This window comes from Falco biarmicus, chromosome 10 (genome assembly GCF_023638135.1).
Source record: "Falco biarmicus isolate bFalBia1 chromosome 10, bFalBia1.pri, whole genome shotgun sequence".
NCBI lineage: Eukaryota > Metazoa > Chordata > Aves > Falconiformes > Falconidae > Falco > Falco biarmicus.
Genome location: NC_079297.1, coordinates 19,048,150 through 19,067,837, shown reverse-complemented (window position 1 = coordinate 19,067,837; position 19,688 = coordinate 19,048,150). Strand labels below are relative to the sequence as shown.

General features: G+C 58.0%; 2 protein-coding genes across 7 annotated transcripts; one reads left to right on the top strand and one right to left on the bottom strand.

Moving 5' to 3' along the window:
- Window positions 1-2,404: 2,404 nt before the first annotated feature.
- Window positions 2,405-9,234, top strand: CD5 (CD5 molecule). Of its 5 annotated transcripts, none has more exons than XR_008824226.1 (11): window positions 2,405-2,883; window positions 3,598-4,044; window positions 4,418-4,708; window positions 4,789-4,851; window positions 5,082-5,390; window positions 6,209-6,493; window positions 6,767-6,898; window positions 7,356-7,409; window positions 7,743-7,865; window positions 8,038-8,777; window positions 8,958-9,234. XR_008824226.1 is itself a non-coding variant. In XM_056353503.1 (11 exons), the coding sequence occupies exons 1-11, from the start codon at window positions 2,832-2,834 to the stop codon at window positions 8,121-8,123; spliced, it is 1,629 nt and encodes a 542-aa protein (XP_056209478.1). In that variant the 5' UTR covers window positions 2,408-2,831; the 3' UTR covers window positions 8,124-9,234. The 5 variants fall into 5 exon arrangements, 4 of the variants coding, with proteins under 4 accessions (XP_056209477.1, XP_056209478.1, XP_056209481.1 ...); XM_056353503.1 differs by having other exon boundaries at window positions 2,408-2,883; window positions 3,598-3,792; window positions 4,006-4,044; window positions 8,038-9,234; XM_056353502.1 differs by having other exon boundaries at window positions 8,038-9,234.
- Window positions 9,235-9,587: 353 nt separating this feature from the next.
- VPS37C (VPS37C subunit of ESCRT-I) lies at window positions 9,588-14,713 on the bottom strand. 2 transcript variants are annotated; one of them, XM_056353521.1, is made up of 6 exons: window positions 14,646-14,713; window positions 13,620-13,728; window positions 12,643-12,758; window positions 12,394-12,565; window positions 11,922-12,004; window positions 9,588-11,672 (listed from the first exon to the last, which is right to left on the bottom strand). In XM_056353521.1, the coding sequence occupies exons 3-6, from the start codon at window positions 12,733-12,735 to the stop codon at window positions 10,926-10,928; spliced, it is 1,095 nt and encodes a 364-aa protein (XP_056209496.1). In that variant the 5' UTR covers window positions 12,736-12,758; window positions 13,620-13,728; window positions 14,646-14,713; the 3' UTR covers window positions 9,588-10,925. The 2 variants fall into 2 exon arrangements, with proteins under 2 accessions (XP_056209496.1, XP_056209497.1); XM_056353522.1 differs by lacking the exon at window positions 13,620-13,728 and having other exon boundaries at window positions 14,646-14,701.
- Between the last annotated feature and the right edge of the window lie 4,975 nt (window positions 14,714-19,688).

Below are 19,688 nucleotides of genomic sequence, written 5' to 3'. Positions count from 1 at the left end.
GCACCGCAACAACGGAGGAAGCACCAAAATAGCAACAAAGCCCCAGACAAAGGGGAGAGCAGCAAGGCAAGAGCAAGGAGACAGGTGCTGAGAGCAGAGCTGGGACAGGAGCGGGCATGGGGGTGGGCACAGGGGGTGCCCCCAGCCACACTCGTGGCTCCCCGAGCCAGGGCAGTGAGGCTGGTACCTTTGCAAGGGCAGATGTCGGGGCTGAGCGGACCGTGGCATGGATGGGCAGCGTGCTGATGCCCAGGGGGTACCGCTGCCCCAGGGGAGGGGGATAACCCCCTTCCCATCAGGGCACGGGGCAAAGGGCCTTAAGACAGGTACAGCAGTGCCAGCCGTTTATTGGAGCTGCTGCTGCTCCTGCAGGGGTTGACAGGCGCTGGGAAATGCCACTTCCACCATCGTTAGGATAACAGCGGCGTGCTGACAGCTGACAAGCCCATTCCTGCTCGCACCAAAGGCAGCTCCTGCCTCTTAAAAGGCTTCTCACGGGCAGGCGGCATGTCAGCACGTCCCAGCACTCCCCCCACTCCCCCCCGACCCCTCCGGAAAGATATTATAATCATCCTTATCTGTCACAGCATGCAGGCGATGCTGAGCTGACTTGCATTGCTGGCAGCAAGCAAGGATGCTCTAACCGAGCCACGGTGCAAACCCCGCCTGCAGCACCTCAGGGCTTCCAGAGCCACCCACGCCTTGGAGGGGAGGTCTGGACCCTGGGCACCCCACATCCATGGGGCTCAGGCACCCTCAGATAACAGGGGGGAGGTAGACTTTTCCCAGGGACGAAGAGTCCCAGGACACTTGGGGTGAATCAGCAACCTCAGGTTGATTTGGGGTAAGAGGGGCTCAGCTCCTGCCTGCAGACCCCAGGGCTGAGTCCCATGGGAAGGGTTGGCCCAGGAGCAGGTCTGGGGCTTGCACCCTTTCCCAGGGCATTGCCAAAGCTGTGCCAGTGCGTGGGTGGGTGGGGGGCAGCGCCAGGACCCCCAGCACCCTGTGGGACAGGGCTTGCTCCTATCACAGCCCCAGGCTGGTCTTGGGGGTGCAGCAGAACCCCCAGGATGAGTGGGAGGGGACTGGGACAGGCAGGGGCTGCAGGGAGCAGCCCACAGCCTTGCACTGGGGGTGGTCAGCACTGCCCAGCACAGGCAGGGGCAGGCAGCAGCCCCTCTCTGCCTGGCCAAAGGGATGTGGAGGCTGCAAGGAACCAAAGGAGCCGGGAGGGGACTGCCGAGCTGGGTTACCTCCAGGGATGCTGAGGCCTGGCTGGAGATGGGATGCTTGTGCTGCCGGCATCAACTGCATCTCTGTGCAACCTCTCTGAGCATCTCTGCCCGGCCCTGCCTGCGGCTGGCAGCCCACAGCGGCCCGCCACCCATCGCACCCCAGTGAGCTTCCTCTTGAGTCATGGAAAATCTTCAACCCAGAGAGTGTTTTGGGGCAGGAAACTCCCAGGGGAGCCAAGCCCCAGCTCCAAAGTTGGGGACCAGAGCATCCTGGGGCTCCGGGCAGCAGCCCAGGGCAGTAAGAGGGGATGGGAGGGCTCCCTAACCTCAGCCAGCTGCCCAGGAAGCTCTATGCCCCCAGCCCCACTCCCCAGGCACTCTCCTTTCAGCAGAAATGTCACCGGGTCAATGGAAAACAGCTGACTTCATTAGCATGCATGACCTGGATTTGGAGGAATTAATTAGGGCACAATCAATTAATGCCTCTCCCTTCCCTGGGCCATCACAGCCTGTGCCCCACGTGCCCTTGCAGGCGTGTAGGGTGTCCCTGGTGTGCCAGCAACCGGCAGAAGTGGGGACATGCCTGGATGAAACCTTCCCCCATCGCTATCCTGTGGGATCATCGCAGCGCTCCCATGGCCTGCAGGGCATGTGGTGGCTTGGCATGGCATGGCATGGCATGGCACAGCATGGTGTGACATGGCACAGCGTGGCATGCATCAGCTCCTTTGCAGGTGCTGGTGGCAGGGGCAGCGCCCGGCGCAGCACGTTTCCTGCCCTGGCACGGCGACGCTGCTCGCCTGAGCGGTGACCGCAGGCAGCGGTGAGGGTGGCGGGGCAGCTGGGGCAGAGCCGAAGCAAGGTGGCGAGGAGGAGGCGGGAGGCAGCTGCTGGCGAGGGGAGGCTATTTTTGGCAGGGGTTGGTGTTACGTGAGAGCGGCCGCAGGTCTCCCGGTGGCAGCGAGGGTGAGATCCAGCCCTCGTGGGAGCTTGGGCTGTTGAGTTTAGTGGCCGCCACCGGTTTTCCCCACTGCAATCCAGTGTGCTGGCTCCCCAAACAGCTCACCGGCACCAGGGAGCTGCTGTGGGGGCTGGGATTTCCCCCGGTGAATGCTGCCAGCTCTGACCCCCCAGAAGCCCCCCACATCCCCCAGCTCGTGCTCCTCAGCTCTCCTTTGGGTGCCAGCTCTGGCTGCCCCGGGCTCTCACTTGGCCACACTGCCTTCCAGCCACCGGCAGCGTTGTGGGGACCCAAGGGAGAGCTGGGGTCCCTCTGAGCCCCCCAGCACCTGGTATTCACCATCCCCCAGGCTCGCACCCTCTGCAGAGATGGGGGACCCCGAGATGGGGGCTGAGCCCCACATTTCTCTCCCCTTTGCTCTCGCACTCAGTGGGACCTGGGGAGGCAGCTGCCAGGTTGAGACTTCAAACGAGCATAGATGTGACGCAGAAAACCACAGAGGGAGGAAAAACAGCCTGTTCCTGCCCGTCCCCCCTTGCTGCCTTCCCCGGGCCTGGTAGCAGAGGTGGCGGTGCCCACGGCTGCCTCCTGCTCAGCCGCCGGTGCCGGGGCAGAGGAGGTGGCCAGCTGTGCCGATGGCAGCCTGGCCGCTCGCCCTGCGCCTGCTGCTCCTGCTGTGGATGTGGGGTGAGTACGGTTGAGGGGCTTGGTGCAGCGGAGGGGTGTGGGGGTCCCAGCTGCTTTACCCGAGGGTACCCGCTGTGCCAGCAGCTCTGGAGCCAAGGGTGCCCCGGGGACCCCGCCTTGTGCATGTTGGAGGGCTCAGCCCCGTGGCTGGGGCTCACCACTGGTCCTGTCTCCGCTCACTCATAGCACCGTGCTGGGGGTCCCACGTGCCACCCCTGGGCAAGCCCCAAGCACGGGGGCTTGGACCAGGCAGGAGGCTGGGTGCTGGTGGTCAGCAGCGGGGCTGCCGAGCCCACACCAAAACGTGGGCAGCGAGGAGAGCGCAGGCGCGCCATAGCCAGGACCACGAATGTCCGTTCCCCACCCAGCACTGGCGGTCACCCGGATGATCGTCACATCCCTGGAATGACCCTGCTGGTGCTGTCCCCTCATCCTTGTTCCCTGCTGGCTCCTGCTGGCTCCAGCTGCCCCTGGGTCCCCATGGCACAGGCACCGTGCCGCTCCGGCTCACTGCGGTAATGGCGGCACCATCCACTGCTGCTCGGCTTTAGCCTCCTTGCCAGTAGCGTGCTAGCTAGTTAGGGGTAATTAGCAGGTGCCCTTCTCTGTCTTTTTTCATCCATAATTATCCGCCAGCAGACGGATGGGCAGCCAGGCAGGCAGCGCTATGGCCAGTTGCGTGAAGTCGTTTGTATTTATTTATTTCAATTAAAGGTGTGAGGAGGAGGAGGGAGAACAAATTCACCGAGAGAAACAGAAAATCCTCTTCTATTGCCAAGGAAAAAGCCAGCACGACCCAGCCTCCTCCTCCCGCCCCCGGTGCCGAGGGACAGGCAGCCGGGGGCCTGTCCCCGCGGCTGAGCTTTGGGGACAGAGGTGTCCCCCCATCATTACAGCCAGGTTGGCAGGGTATGGCATGGCTGGGGAGCTCCTGGCCACCATTGCCAGCTCCTGCATATTTACTCAGGCATAAAGCTGGGGAAAGGCCCCCCGAATCACCTTTCTGCCCCCAAAATACCCAGCAACAGGCCAAGAGCCAGGAGCTGCTGCCCCAGGCTGGGGGTCCCGCTGGCCCCAGGGTGAGGAGCAGGATTGACACCTCGTCCCCCCTCTCTCTTGCAGCCATTCCCTGCTATGGAGGAGCCACTCTGAGCCCTGGAGGTGAGACTGGGGGGGGGGGCAGCGCCTCGGGGACTGCGCCGCGGCTTCGTTACCAGCTCCTCGGCCATGGCTTCGTTAGCGTGGCACCTGCCTCGGCTGGGAAGCCGGCTCTGCTGCGTCACAGGCTCCGTGCGGCTGGGTCTCCCAGCTTAGCCCCATGGCACCCACACTCCCCAAGCCCCCCGCTTGCCCGTGCACCCCCCAACACCCTGTTTCCTTCCTGCTCCATTCTGTGAGAAGCCCTGGCTGCCACGCCGGTGCCCAGCAGCATGCCTGGCTGCAGCGATGAGCCAGCAAGGACTTCTCCAGCCCTGGGTAGAAAACACCCTGCAAAGAGAAGAAAACCCCCCTAACACCCGTGCTTTGCCCGCAGAGCCCAGCCTGCGGCTCACTGGCAGCAGCTGCCGCTGCACCGGGATACTGGAGGTGATGTGGGAGAGCCGGTGGAGCCGAGTGTGCCAGAGCAGCGTGAGCAAAGCCAGCGCAGATGTCATCTGCCACTGGCTGGGCTGCGGTCCCACCATCGCCAACCCCCTGGAGTTCATCCTCGCCAGCGGGAAGGAGCCACACATGTCGCTGTGGTGCCGGGGGCTGGTGGACACCCCAGTGGGGTGCCGCTGGGTGCCGGCAAACTGCACGGAGTATGCAATCCTCACCTGCAGCGGTGAGCCTGGACCCCCACCCCAGCCACTCCCCGCCCTGGGGACCAGCTGCCCCAACCTGGCCCCTCTCTTCTCATTTCAGAGCCGGAGATAAACACCCCTGAGCTGCCACCGGCACCACCACCCACCACCCCAGAGCCCACCGGTAAGAGCCCCATCCCTGCCCGCCTCTGGTGGAGGGGAGCAGGTTGGCAAGGGCCAAACCAGGGGGCATGCACAGCCTGCCAGATTGCCTGGTCTCATTAATAATGTCTGCAGCATCAATGGGGCAATTAAGCTTCATATGTGGTGAGCTCAGGGATTTTCTGCTCAATAATGGAAAGAAATGGCGTCCCAGTTGGTAATGAGATTTTTTTCCCCCCTGTCCCACATCAGGACCCGCCAGGCTGCGGCTGGTGGACGGAGACTTTGGCTGCTCAGGCTTCGTGGAGCTGCACAGGCAGGGGCTGTGGGGGTCCGTGGCAAGCAGCCAGGGCATCCCACCAGAGCTGGCCACCCGCATCTGCCAAACTCTCCACTGTGGCACCGCCATCAGCAGCCACGGCTACACCAAGCCGGAGCGGGAAAGCCACTTGCCGGTGCGGTGGGAGGTGGTGGAGCCCTGTGAGAGCCGTCTGCTCCTCGACTGCTTCAACAGGACCAGTCCCCGGCGGGGGAAAGCACCTGCCTTCATCATCTGCTCGGGTGAGCGCTTGCCCCAGCACGGCCCCGCTCCTTCCCCAGAGCCCTGGCTTGCCCCGGCCACACGCTGGGCTGCCCTCGGCACGCTCTGGGACTGCCGGCTGCTCCGAGACGGGACAGCCCCGCGGGGCTCTCTGGGCTGGATCCCCTAAGCAGAGCAACAGCCCCCTGCCTCATACACCCCGTCCCCCAACTCCTACTCATCCTCTCCTGTTTGCAAAGGCAAAACAGGAAATCTCCCCGGCGTGCTGGGTTCCTGGCAGCGGCACCTCCAGCCCCAGGCTTCGAATGCAGCAGCGCTGCAAGTAGGAAAAGCTGGGGAGCCAGAGCAGCTCGCAGCAGGCACGATGTTAGCACCCCAAAATCCAGCATGGGCATGCAGGGTATCTCAGCAGAGCCCAGCACCCTGCTCGTCCACACCTCTTGGGTGCTTGCCACGAGCATCTCCCCGCAGAGCAGCTTGGTGCTGGCACCACAGCACAGAGAGACAAGCTGTTGGGTGAGGAGAGGGCTTGCTCCGGGTTCTGCCATCTGCCCGAGCTTAGCAGCCTGCCTGTGGGATTTGGGGGTTTAAGGGGCCGTGCCGCAGCAGCTGGCAGAGCGGGCTTCCCTGCTGCGCTTTGCATGGGGACAGCTCAAAGCTCAACACGTGGCCCTGGTACAGCGCGCGCATCCCCCTGGCCCTGTGGCACAAGGGGAAGCCGAGATGCCGTGAGCATCCCTGTGCCATGAATTGGTCCAGAGCGCCAGCAGGATGCTGAGCCACGCCAGCCAGCCACGAGCTCCTGCCGTGGGTCTGACCCCTGCCTCTCGCCCCCCAGGCTCCCAGCCCCAGGCCCTGCGGAGGCTGGCGGCCGGCCCCACGCCCTGCGAAGGGGACATCGAAGTCTTTCACAAGGGGCAGTGGCAGGTGCTGTGCGACCACTGGCAGCAGCGAGCTAAGTGGGGCCAGCAGCTGTGCCAGGAGCTGCGCTGTGGGAACCTCTCCTCCAGCACCGAGAGCCGGGACCCCCCCTCGAAGGGCGTCATCTGCAGGGTCCCCACCCTACACCTCTGCTCCATCAGCCTTGAGCCCTCCCAGACCTGCTCCCGGACCAGAGTCGTGTGTAAGCCACCGTGCAGGGCTCAAGCCCATGGGGACCATGGGGGATGGGCAGCACCTGCTGCTGGGCATCCTTGGCTGATGCTGGGAGCTGGGATTTCCACATGCTGGACACCTGGGGAATGGGTAGAGGGTGCGAGCTCGGGGCAGGGGATGGGGGAAGCCATGCCAAGGCTCCCTGTAGCCCTCCTGGCAGGGCGGTGCGTGCTCAGGCTGCGAGCATCAGCCTCCGCCCAGGCACAAGGGTCTCATCCAGTGACACCCCCCCTCTCCCCAGGCCAGGACTCAAAGCCACGTCCCGCCGGCATAGCTGCAGGCACCATCGTGAGCATCTGCCTGGCCCTGCTTCTCTTTGGCATCCTCTCACTCATCTGTGGCCCTCCTGCCTACAGGAGACTGATGAAGAAAAGTAGGTGACAAGCTCTGGATCCCCTCCTCCTCCTCCTCCTCCTCTTTCTCGCTCTGCCATCACCATGCAGCAGCTGAGGGCTGGCTTCTCCCTGCATCCATCCCTGCCGCTCCCCCCCAGCTCCTTGGTAGGGTGGCGCTGGGAGACGGACATGCTGCTCAGCCTGACAGATCCCCCCCTGCCCCATTGTCCCCGAGCCTGCCCCACAGGTGTGGGCACAGAGAAGGGGTGGCCAGGGAGCGGGGATGCTTTGCAGGCTGTGGCAGGGATTAGGACACAAAAGAGCAGGCAGAGGGTCTCGGGGGGCGGTGGGGGGATTACCAGGCAGGGGAGATTGTTTGGGACGGCATATGGGGCCGGCGGGGGGGAGGCAGCCGGAGGAAGCGAAGCCCGGGGCGGGGGCATCAGGCAGCTCCTGGGAGAGATCCCCCCATCACCGCCCACCTCTGCCTTCCAGTCTCCAAAAAGAAGCAGCGCCAGTGGATCGGCCCCACGGGACTCAACCAGACGGGTGAGGTGCAGCGCGGTGGTGCTCCTTCGGTGGGGCTGGGGCTGGGTTTGGGGGTGGCTGGGGGGCTGCTGGCCCCCTGACTGCAGCAGGCACCGGCAGGCGGAGGTGTGAGCAGCGCCCAGCCCTGGCTCCTGCTTCCTGCCGCCGCATTGACTCATCGGCACGATATTAACTCAACTGGGAGAGCCGAGCCCTGACTGGTGGTGCAGGAGTGGGTCCCACTCTTACTCAGCCCCCTTCCCCTCCTGGGTGCTGAGGCAGGTGTGTTGTCCCAACCCTGTGGCTGCAGCCCTGAACCCCCCATCCTGACCCCTCTCCCACCATCTCTTCCAGTCTCCTTCCACCGCAACAGCACCGTCACCCTGAGGCCTCGGGCGGAGGGGCAGCGGGTGCAACGGGGGGACAATGAGTACGCTCAGCCCCCCCAGAAGAGCTCCCACCTCTCGGCTTACCCAGGTAGGATGCTGGGAATGGCTCCTCCGGCTCCCCTCCCACACACACCAGTGGGGATGAACCGCCCGGGTAGGGGCATCGTGGCAAGACTTCTGCCAGCACTGGGCGAGGGGCTGTGCTGGGGCTGGGGTGCACCCCCAAAGTGCCGTGACAAGCCGCATCCATTCCCCCACAGCCCTGGAAGGCACACACATAGCTTCCAACCCACCAGACAATTCCTCCGACAGTGACTACGACCTGCACTCTGCCCGTAGAGTGTGACCCCCTTCGCCAGAGCTGGGACCCCCGTGGGCTGCCCCGGTCCTCAGCCCAGCCATATCCCCCCACCTGCCACCCAGTGCTGTCCCAGGGTGGTCACCCACGTGGCAGCAAAGCTGTGCAACTGCTGAATTAGCGGCTTTTCTGGCATTTTTGGCAAGCTACCTCATTTCCTTCGTCAGCCACCTTCCCGCCCTGCAGGCAGGGGTGGGATGCAGCATAAGAAAGGTAAATTTTGAAGGGCTTGGTCTAGCGAAAGACATCCCCACCTGTGGATGCAGCCGACGGAACAAGATGATCTTTGAAGGTCCTTTCCAACCCAAACCCTTCTGCGATTCTACGCAACAACTAACAGAACAAAGCTGACGGAAGAGATGACAGATACCTACACGGCTCACCTCGGAAGAAAGCCTGCCTGTATCCCCCCTAAATGTGATGGGAGACTTTTGGGAAAGGGTCCCCCCAGGCCCTGCCAGACTTGGAGCCAAACGCGCCCCTGCTCCCCCACAAGTGCCAATACTGCCGATACGGGGCACCAGGCAGACACAGCGCGGCTCCAACCCTGCCTGGCTCGGCTTTGGCTGCACCCCGGTACCCCAGCACCTTTCTGAGAAAGCTGCCTCGCGCTTTTGAGCCTCCCTTGTGGGAGCATGCAAGGTGGGTTTTGTTTTATTTTTATTTTTTAAGCTATTTGTGTGAGTTTAAGAAGCAGCTGGGTTGCTGCAGGCTTCATACCTGCACGGAGAGCAGAGCAGCCACAGCCGTTCGGAGGGGGGTTGCCAGCGTCTGTGTCTCTCAAACCTGGGATAACCGCACTCCTCCTGCCACCTGGGCCAGGCTGAAAGCGAAATCGGCTGCTGCCTGCCAGGCGCTCTGGTACCGGGGTGCAGAGCTTCGCAAGAAAGACTGCGAGACCCGCGTCTGCTGGGTTCCTGGGGGAGCTGTGAAGACCCACGCTTGGCTGTTTGTGTGGGATGGTGCGAGATTTGCGCAGATGGATAAAGCAAAAGCACGGACGCGAGGAGCATGGGGAGGGTAGAAATACTGAGAACAAGTCCAAGATATTTAATAAGCAATAACCACTGTAATAAAATTGTTTTTTCTAGTAATTACATCTTGTTCTCTTACTTCTGACACTACCGTGCCATGCCTTAGACTATCAGCCTCCCAGCTGGGGAGGGAAAATGTGGGACAGCGCCAGCCCAGGGGATGAGTGAGAAACGGTGCCAGAGGAGGGGAGAGACGGGCTGATGCAGATAAGCCCCATGCAAACAGGCCCCTTAGGAAAGACGAAAACAAGGCAGGGAAGATGAGTTTGAAGATGGTCCTGCGAGAGGGTGAAGGGCTTTATTGACCAGATCAAGAGGAAGCTGGCGTGAGGACGCCAGGAGGGCATAAAAAGATCAATAGCAAGTGTCAGTTGGATGCCCTGTCATTTCCGAAAGCAACCACTGCTGTGACCCCACGTGCAATTAATCAAGTTTTATTACTGTAATTAACCACAGCTATGGAATTGTTTCCATCAAACCCCACAAGCACTTGCCTTGTTCTAGTCCATTAGTAATCTTTCCTTATAAATAACTTACAGGGATACAGGCAGGATTCGTAGGATAAAGTGCTGAGCAAAGCAAATCCCATTTCCATTAATATTAACTTGTCGTTCCCTCCCATACCTAGTGTTTCCTGAGAAGGGGGATATGAGGCAGGCTGGAGCCAGTAGCCCCCCTGAACACATGCCCCGTGTCCCCGGAGAGGTCGAGGCTACAGGAGGCTGCTGCGCCTGTGTTTCAGAGCTGGGCAGGATGCACTGACTCCTGCTCCTCCTTGTCACCTAAGACACGTAACTCCAGAGCAGCAACAGCCCCGGACACTGTGCCGGCCCTGTTTACTTCGAAAGTACAGATAATATCCGCACACTGAGCATGGGGGAGCTACCAGAGCCGCCTGGCCCTCGGTGAGCCAGCACACAGCTGGCACAGGCTGGGAACGGCTCCTGTGCTGGATAAAAGCAGCAGCGGTAAAGAGGTTTTTGCTCCCCAGTGAGGTGGGAGCACCCAAACCCCCCAGAGCTGGGTGCAGCCTGTTTTGGAGCACGCTGGTACTCACTGCGCAGGCAGAGGCAGCGCTGGGGGAAGCCTGACCTCGCAGCCGGCTAGGAAGGGCTCAAGCAGCACTGGTGTGGAAGCTGTCCCTAGCACCAGCATAAAAACACAGACAAATCTCAAGGCCTGGCACACCAGAGGGGCAAGCTAGCTGCTTCTCCCTGCTACTATTTGTTACAAACCGCCTACAAGCCAGGCTGGCTCTACCTCTCACTTCCAGGAAGGCCCTTGGAAAGCAGTGAGTATTTTGTGTCGGAAATACTGTCAGAGATTCCCACCGTGTCTTTTGAACACCTGTGAAAAGGCTTAGAATTATGATACTACACAAGGCAAACGACAGGCACAGGTGGAGCGGTCTCTCGCCCACCCACACACGCTCACACACACACGGAAGAGGAGGGGTACCATCAGTGCACATCGTTCCGTGTACCCCAGCCAAACACCTAGATGACTACCTGGCTTTCACAGCAGAGCCTGGACGAGCCGATTTGGAAGCAGCCACTTCAGCCCACCAGCCATCATCACAAATTGAACCTAAAGAGGGGCAGCGGCAGCCTGTCTGACCCCCCGGAGCTGCTGCTGTCTCTTATCCTGCATAATGCTTTCGCACTGATGGGTCAAAGAGCAATGCTCTGTTTGCTCTTCTTCCTTAGTCCACAAAAAGAGGAGGGAGCAGCAAAGGATGCTCCCCAGGAGTCCTGATTTAGTAACCAGGCCAAGCAGGGTGCCGAGGGTTTGGAGGTGGGGGGTACCCAAAGGTGGGGGGCAGTGCAGGAGGATAGGGGGGCTGCGGAGGGATTGGAAAGCTAGGGAGAGGCGGCTGGGTCGGGTAGGGGCACTGCGGTCTCTCAGCCCCAGGGGGAAGGTAGGGAGGGTAGCCGGGTCTGGGTGGTGGCGGAGAGGGGTGAGAGCCAGGGAACGGTGGGGGCTGAGGCGGGCCTCTGGACGGAGACCAGGAATAGCTCGGCACTGGAGACGAGCCTCCCAAGGCGTGTTTGGGATACCCCGGCGTGGAGCTGGCAACAGCCTGCGCCGGTGGGTATCCGGGACCTGGAGGAGGCTTACAGGGAAACGTGGGCTGGGCGCTCGGCTGAGAGGAAGCAACGTGTCCCACGGTCACTGGGGAGCCAGAGAAAGGAGCAGGAGCAAGAGCTCCATGAGCCGTGGGGCCAGCTGGCATGTTTGGGGCTGGACTGTAGGGCAGAGGGAAGGAAGGAGCCCCTGCAGGGAAGGGCTGCGGCTTCGGCAGGTCACCGGGCCCAGGTACGTGAGGAGGTGGCTGCTGCTGAGAGTCCCTGCCGGGTTCCTGCGGTGCTTCCAACTTCCTCACTATCTCCTGCAGTTTTTCAACTCTGACCCGGCGCAAGTGAGCCAACTTTCTCATCACGGAAAACTGCTCGAGAAACGTCTCCAGGGGCACCTCGCCCTCCAAGAACTTCTCAGCCATTTTCTGGAAGAAAAGACAGACCGGGGTTCAGCACTGCACCCCTCCACCCTTCTTCCCCAAGCCCAGTTTAGGACTGAGGAGGACCATCGCATCACACACAGGCAAACAAACGGCAATCCAATTTTTTTGAGGAAGGACACCAAATTACAAAGAGATAATCCTTGATTTAAAAGATTAGGCTTGGGGCGTGTAATTACAAGTCTTTGAGGACTAATCACTTGAACTGCTAATGGATTTAAACCTTAAGCTCACCTCAGACTCCTCTTCGATTTTCTGGCTTTCCACCTGCAGCAGATCCAGCAAGGTATGAGGATGCATTGCTGCTGAAAATTTCTCTGGGGAAACAAAGAAAGCAGCGGAGCAAAACAGTAAACACAAAGCAGGGGAAAATTGTTAGCATGCAGCCCTGTTGCACTCTCACAGGAGCACCCTCCTGCCTTAGAAACTGTTGATGCAAGGAGAAAATGTGAAGAGGACAGAAGCTTAGCCACTGCTGCACTAGGAGGTTTTTGTGCCGGGACAGCATCCTTGTTCTGCCCAACCGAGTTTGACCAGGGAACAGGAGAACACAGATTTTATATGCAGCACAGTGCTTTCTGTCACCACCCTAAAGAGTTTGTCTGCTCATAGGGCCAAGGCAGGCAGAAGCAAAAGGGAAGGATGTTGCATTATCTACAGCCCACATGACTCCATCGGAAAGCGTGCAAGGTTTGCAAATGCTCACCCAGTTTCGCCTTTTGGTCTTTACACCGCTCAGCCAGCTTCTGCAGCTCTTCGTATTTTTTAGAGAGGTCGGTGCGTCCCGTCTCCAGCGGTGCCTGGAACTTCAGGTTCTGCTCAGCTAAGCTCCGGTTGGCGGCCAGGGACATCTCCCTTTCCAGCTGCAGCTCCTGAACCTGTGGAAGGAGAGGCAACAGTCAGCGCGGGCGAGGTGCTCACGAAGCCCAGGCTGCGTCACGCCATCTGTGCATACCTCCTGGGACTCCAGGGCCAGGCGCTCGATCTCCTCTGCATTTTCCTGCAGCTCCTGGAGCTCCTCCACCGTCCGGTTTCTCAGGGTGTCCATCCTTCCAGAGAAGCTGCAGACTCCTAGGACAGGGAAAGGAAGTCAAATAAAGACAAGGTTTTCTGAAGCCAACTGCAAACAGGCACTAATCCTATCAGGGATTTCAAACCAGCTTTGCTAAACTGCTTGGAACAGCTACGCCAGGGAGGTTCCCCTGTGCTATAAAGAATCAGCAAGACTGAGGGCAGAGTGAGAAGGGAAACAGAACAGATCTACTCGTTCCAGCTTTGGCAACTGACTTTTTTTTCCTTTTCGCAGCATAGTTGGAAGGATTACTTGTGTGTGCCAGACGGTTTTGTCAAGGAAACACCTACTCACTGCCACTCGATAGCAGGGCGACGTCACCCTGACAATCTCCAGCTGGCTCTCACTGCACCATCCCATTCCAGATTCCTGTTCTCCTGAGAAAACCTCCCAGATCTGCTCACATCTGACCGTGCCCACAGCCCACAGTTGCTGGTGGGACCCCCATCACTACCCGCGTCTTCCCGTACCTTGCCGCTGGGCTCCAATCTCATTTGATGTGTTTTCCTTTCTATCTATCTGTTTTCCTTTCTAGCTATGTGATGTCATCACTCCCCTCACTTATTGCTGCTACCCTTAGAAAACGTTAGGTGATAGCATTATTCACACACGGTGAGCTTAATCCAGTACTTCTGACCTTAAAAATCAGTGAAATATTATTAAAATCAGGGAAATAATGAATTTTCTGCACTACGTCCACAGCTCATTCCAAATAACCTGGGTTGTCTGTTAATATTTAGCAGATATCAGATGTTCGTGTCACAGGTTCTAAGAGGTGGGATGCTATAATGTGGGAATACGCTAAAAAACAGGTGAGAAACACCAGAACAGTGCACTCCCAGAGAGGGAAAGGGACATACCAAACGGGCAACAGGGATTTCACTGTCGTCCTAATTGCTCGTGGCTCTTCTACCTTTCACCCAGGTGAAACATCCCAACGATATTGCTCTGGGAATGTTGCGTCAGCCTCTGCACGTAACACAGAACGACAAGGTAAGGCTCAGGGTTACCAAATCTCTTCATCCAAGATCCAGCCAAACCTGTCCAAGTAACAGCTATGTAAAAGCTGGGAAATCAGGTCCCCTACTACGTATGTATGCAACTTCACTGCTCTGCAATCAGATATAAACTTAGGGGGTTTCTTTTTGTTATTGAGGCTCACATAGCGTAAAAAGGAAAAAGTAGGAACAGCGACAAATGGAAAGCTCAGTCCCTGCAGCCGTGTGGGTGTGCAGCTCATGAATGGTTTGTGGGAAGCGTCCGAACGGCCCCCAGGAAGGTGGAGGCAAAGAGGTGGGCACTGCCCTGGCTCTGGCCTCACAGCTCTCCCCGGTTTTTCACAGCGTTCCGGTAAAGACACAGCCAGTGAGGTAACACTTCGCCCCTCCGAGGGGCAACGTACAGCCCCCCGTGGCTCTGAAAGGCCGGGGGCACTGATGAGGGGCTGCCATACCCTGGTCCCCGCCTCGGTGCTTTGTCCCGGTTAGGGCAAGCCGCCTCGGCCCCTGGGGTGCCTGCCCAAGGCCTCCCCGTGCCGCACCCCGGGGCAGCGCAGAGCGAGGCCTGCCCGGGGCCGCGCTCCAACCGGGACACGGCGGAGCCTGCTCCTCCAGCGCCGAGCCAGCCCTGGGGCACGAGGGGGAACAACAACCGGCAGGCCGCGGCCCACGGAGCGGGCGGGGCGGGGCGTCCCCCGCGGCCGCGGCTCCCGGTTTGAGGCCCGAGCGAGGCCCCCCCCGCCCGGCTGTCCCGGCGGTTAACGACTGTCATCGCCCATCGGAGAAGCCACGAACGCCGGAGGCAGCGGCGGGCCGGGCCCACCTCCTCTCGCAAGACACGAGGGGCCGGCCTCGTTACCGGCTCCGCCGCCCCCGCCCGGGACTCACCGCCGCGCAACCGGAGCCCTCCCTCCGCCGCACTTCCGGCTTCCGGCTCGGGAGCGGAAGTGGGCGGTGCCACGGCGAGGCTGGGGCGGGGGGGTGGAGCGGCGCCCCTCCGCGGCGGGGAGGGGGCGGCCAGTGGTACATCCCGCCGCCGCCATCTTGTGGCGGTGCAGGCTTGGGGTTCGTCTCGGGGCCAGGTCTGCCTGGAGAGGCCGTATCTTATAACTACCGTGTCTTTTTTTAATAAATGTTTTATATTTTAATAAATATGATGTTTTTTTCCTGCCGGTGTAGCTCTCCTCGAGCTGTGGCCAGCTTCACCCTTTACATCCTACGTGTTTGTGTCATTCAGGGCCTACCCCGACACTGCGGCACCTGCTGCCTCCCTTGTACCCCGCTCTAGTTTTATGCCTTCCTGGAAGAGCTGTCAGCCTGCTAAATTGTTTTGTGTTGTTATTGGTGCGTCCTGACTCTGGTCTTCAGCACCATAGCAACTGACCTGGGTATGGCCGGCTGAGCACTGCAAGCGCCAGGTGTGTCAGCTTCTCCTGCCAGCCCAGGGATGGTAAAGTAGGTAAAGTAGGGGCTGTGCCTCCCAGTGAGCACATGTCCCCCCAGTCACCCTGCCTGCCGGCGGGGCCATCACGGTTTGGAGTGGTGAGGGCAGCCCTGCAGCTCTGTCGATGCAAAGTCTCCACGTGAGCCCTGAGCAGCAGCTGCTGCGTGGACACTTTTGTCTTCAGCTCATTCAAAGAAGCAGAAAGCCAGAGAGACACAGACAAAGATCAGGCGAGATTAATCATTATGACAAGAGTTAAAAGGAGAGCATTACAGCAAAGCTTAGCATCACATACCGAGCAGGCAGCTGGTTGAAATTCAGGCGTAGCGGGTTTGGGTTGGATTTACGGTGAGGTTTGAAGCAGTTTCTGCCTTGTCATGACCTCATCAGCGCCTTGCAGCCAGGGCCTCCCACGCAGGCAGCCTCCTCCCCGCAGTCCATGTTTTGCGGAGGTCTAACAGCAAGGAGAACCACTGCAAAAATCATGTTGTTCTCTGCAGATCATCTCATGCTGAGTAGCAGCTGGTGTTACAGGCCCTTGAACGCCTGTTGTTTTGGGTGAGTTGGAATTCTGTTGGCTGTGATCCTGGTCAGTCCAGCCCTGTGAGAAATGAAAATTAAATTAAAACTTCCTTGACAAGTAAAGGGATGGAGGCAAAGGGAGCACAAAGAGAGGTAAGTGGCAGAGGTGGAGATGGGGGATAGGAGTTGATGGAAGTGCAGGAGAGAGGACAAGAGAAGCAGAGGAGGTGAGATAATGGATACTAAGTGCTTAGCTGCAGGCTGAGACATCGCTGCAGCAAGGCAGTATGCACAGACCTCAGCAATGTGCCAAAAATTCATAGAACAGCATTTTTTTCAGGTGGCATAACTGGAACCAAGAGATAAAAGCAAATCCCTCTTGAATGCCTGTGTTAGCTCTTCCTTGCCTGAAACAGGAAAGTCCCTGAGCAACATGAGACAGAGGAAGCTCTGATGCTGTCACCTTCCACATGAAGCGAGCCTCTGCTTTTCCACCCCTATTTCTGCATTCCTGCAGATGTGAGCAAGGCTAAGGATTGCCTTAGGGTGGGGAAAAGCTCTGTGTTGCCAGATGAGGCATGCTGGAGTTGCTGAGGGGAGAGGAACATGAAGGAGACTGCGGACGGCTGGGCAAGGTCACCCAGCTGTTACAGAAGTGCTGTGATCCAGGCACCTCTTGTCCCTGCTGGAGACACACACACACCACGTGAGGCCTGTTGACTGCTGTATAATAAATATAAGTCATATGAATTCTAATAGGTACCCTATGGTTTAATCAAGGACAATTTGTTTGTAGTGCAGCTGATAACCAGGTCAAAACCCAATGTTCTTGCAAGAAAAGGGACTTGACTTTCCAAAGGGAGATCGATATTTTTCAAGGCTTGTTTGAGAAGCGGTCTCTGCAGATGTGGAAGGGCTGCAGCACATCTAGTTAACAATTTACATTAAACTGTAAGGACTGAGTAGAGGATAAACTACATTGTTTTCAAATTTGTCCATTGCAATGAAGGGAGAAACCAAAAAGTATCCAGTTAAGTGATAAAGTGGTACCCAGCAATCAGAAATGCGATCAATAAGTGTTTTCTGGTGAATGCCGAAGGTTGGGCCCATTATCTGTTCACTAGCATCCTTAATTTGTGTAAGAGATGGTTTCAACTGCTCATTACGATCCGTCATGCAGTTACTTTACCAGGTGAAAGACTCAAAAGCCGATATCCGATACACATCATGAGCGAAAGCAACTGAAAACGGGTAAGTATTCAAATAACAACAAATACCAAGGTTCAAGTGTGCTTACCAGCTGAGCTGTTGTGGATCAACAGAGCACTTCTGGCTTAGGATGAAGCTGGCAGAAAGGAGTAAAACACTTTGGTAAGGAGCGTTGAGCTCAGAGCCAGGTTCTGCAGCAGCTTAGGTCAGTTTAAAGCCTTGACTACCCTGAGGAAATGAAGCTGTAATTCAGAAAGTGTTTTGGAGCGAAATGGAAACTTTCCGGAGTCTGCTATCGATGCAGGACCTCATTAGTGCAGCTGATGTTTGCAGCTCCTTGGGTTCCAAAGTGGAGGGCAGCAGTGTAAGGTTAGGGAGCAAATTAACACACTGTGAAAGGTTAAAAAAACCCCAACCCTCATGTGCAAAGTTGATATCAGCAATCCCTCAGATTTCACCTTTTGTTTATTATCTGGCCAAGTTCATTTGTGGTTTTGGTTGAATGTCCCTGTTGAGCCAAGGAGTCAAATGGAATTTGGAGCGTTTCCCAATAGAAGGGGGAAAAAAAGAAAAAAGATAGTGCTGTTCTTTTCTTTCTTTTAATGTGATGCTGTTTGTTTTCAAGGCAGTGGCTGTGTTCCTCAACGGGGAAGGATTCAGACAGCAGAAGAGCCTTTCTCAGAATCCTGCCCATCTTTTAATTGGCGGTTTGTCAGAAAGCACCACTGCTCACCGCTCTTCTCAGCACCATGTCACAGACATACCTCTGGCCATCCGTTGGCTCACCGCTGCTCGCCTCGCGCACCAGCAAGCCGCAATCAAACCAGTTCCCTTTCTGCACTTGCCCTTGTACAGCTAGGAAGCTTTGTGGTCCATGTGGTCCAGCCACTATCTAGGCAGCCCAGTCGGAGAATTAGCGTTCGCTGATTTAGTGACCACAGACCAAAGCCACCAAAGGTGTTAGTCCCTGTCCAGGGTCACCCACAGCAGGTGGCAAGAGCTGGCCTGACCACCCAGAGGTCCTCACCCAGCAAAAGCCCACCCACCACCAGCTCAGCAAGAATCAGCCTACATCTCGGGGGGGCTCCTTGGTAGCTTAAATATTCTTACGTCAAAAATCGTAGGGTTTTGATACCTCAGAAGCATCAGACCATGCCTCCCTCCTCTGTGTGCCTTTCATCTGATGGTTCTGATAAAGCACCTGTGTGACGTATGATTATGCCTTTATGGAAGGGACAGGAAAGACCAGAAACAGGGACTGGAAAACAACTTTGCTTCTTTTATCTGCAGTTACTAAGATAAGGTATATCTCAAATGGGATTTTTTTAAGGCTGAGCTTTTCAAGCCTGCACAGATAAAGTTAAGGCAGTTCCTAAGCTTTGTCAGCAAAGTCCTTTGCCATATACAAAGCCTGAAAATTCCAATAGGATCCTGTTTGGCCCAGGGGGCAATGGCAGTTTAAATGCATCCCTGGAGTACTGCATTCAGCTCTGGAGCCCCTAGCACGGACCTGTTGGAGCGGGCCTGTAGGAGGCCACACAGATGGTCAGAGGCTGGAGCACCTCTGCTGTGGGGACAGGCTGAGGGAGCTGGGGCTGGTCACCTGGAGCAGAGAAGGCTCCAGGGAGACCTTCCAGCACCTGCCAGTACATAAAGGGGGGCTACAGGAAAGCTGGGGAGGGTTTTTTGACAAGGACATGTGGTGACAGGGCAAAGGGGGATGGTTTTAAGCTGACAGAGGGTGGATTTAGATTAGATATTGGCAATAAATTCTTTCCTGTGAGGGTGGCGAGGCGCTGGCCCAGGCTGCCCAGAGCAGCTGTGGGTGCCCCATCCCTGGCAGTGCTCAGGGCCAGGCTGGACGGGGCTGGGAGCAGCCTGGGCTGGTAGGAGGTCAGCACCTGACTCTTCTGCCTTTGCATTCACCCACAACCACTTCAGGCACCAGCTGTCCTCCACCCAGCCACCCACCAGCCCATCTGGTGCTGCTGGGTGCTTTATTTTACTGCTCATTACAAATCATTTAACACTTCTGCATAGTCCAAGCTCATCGTGAGCCCAGGTAGAGCCTTTGCACTCAGGGACTCAGATCCTTGGACGTGGAAACAACAGATGTTAACATCTTACATTTCTCTGGACACAAGCATAACTCTTTGGGGATTTGATTGAGCAGGAATCCTAACCCAGCCACAGCTGCATCAGGAACAGGCAAACCAGAACTAAAAGCCTCCAGCTCCATCCCTCCAGCTGGGCTTGCCTGCTTTTGGAGAACACGGCAGGGATCTCCGCATCGCGTGGTGCCCTCTGCCGCCGAGCAGAGCTGCAACAGAGCGGCCACCCTTGGTCACCCCGCACACCCCGGCACCCATCCTGCGCTCCGCTGTGTGCCGCAGGTGCTGCCTGCTCCCTGCCCTCCCCTCAGCCCAGTGGCGAGGAAGCAGCGTTGTGTTTCCAGCTCTTTGCAGCTTGGTTTTGAGTTTTCTCAGGATTCCCTGCTCCCTTTGGGGACACGGGGCAGACTCTTCCAGCATCCGGCATGTCTCATTCCCTCCATTTCTCTACCAAGGTTGGGAAACGTCCAGGTCAGCAGCCAGACCACCGGCCTGAGTGTGGCTTCTTTTTGTGCTGCACCCTCTTCGGTGGCATCCCTGTCCCCAGCATCACTGCCTCTGGAGCCATCCCAGTCTTCTACAACACTATGAACTGTTCGTGCTGCCGATTTCTCCCTCCCATCCCAGGGCGTGAGGCTGGAAGGG

Excerpts from the sequence above, each read along its gene's own strand:
- VPS37C (XM_056353521.1), bottom strand. The coding sequence starts at position 12,735 with ATGGACACCCTGAGAAACCGGACGGTGGAGGAGCTCCAGGAGCTGCAG. Across the intron at positions 12,566-12,642 it reads TGGCCCTGGAGTCCCAGGAG|GTTCAGGAGCTGCAGCTGGA; the intron begins GTATGCACAGAT and ends CTCCTTCCACAG. Across the intron at positions 11,673-11,921 it reads AAATCGAAGAGGAGTCTGAG|AAAATGGCTGAGAAGTTCTT; the intron begins GTGAGCTTAAGG and ends CTTTTCTTCCAG.
- CD5 (XM_056353502.1), top strand. The coding sequence starts at position 2,832 with ATGGCAGCCTGGCCGCTCGCCCTGCGCCTGCTGCTCCTGCTGTGGATG. Across the intron at positions 4,709-4,788 it reads TGCAATCCTCACCTGCAGCG|AGCCGGAGATAAACACCCCT; the intron begins GTGAGCCTGGAC and ends TTCTCATTTCAG. Across the intron at positions 7,866-8,037 it reads CCACCTCTCGGCTTACCCAG|CCCTGGAAGGCACACACATA; the intron begins GTAGGATGCTGG and ends ATTCCCCCACAG.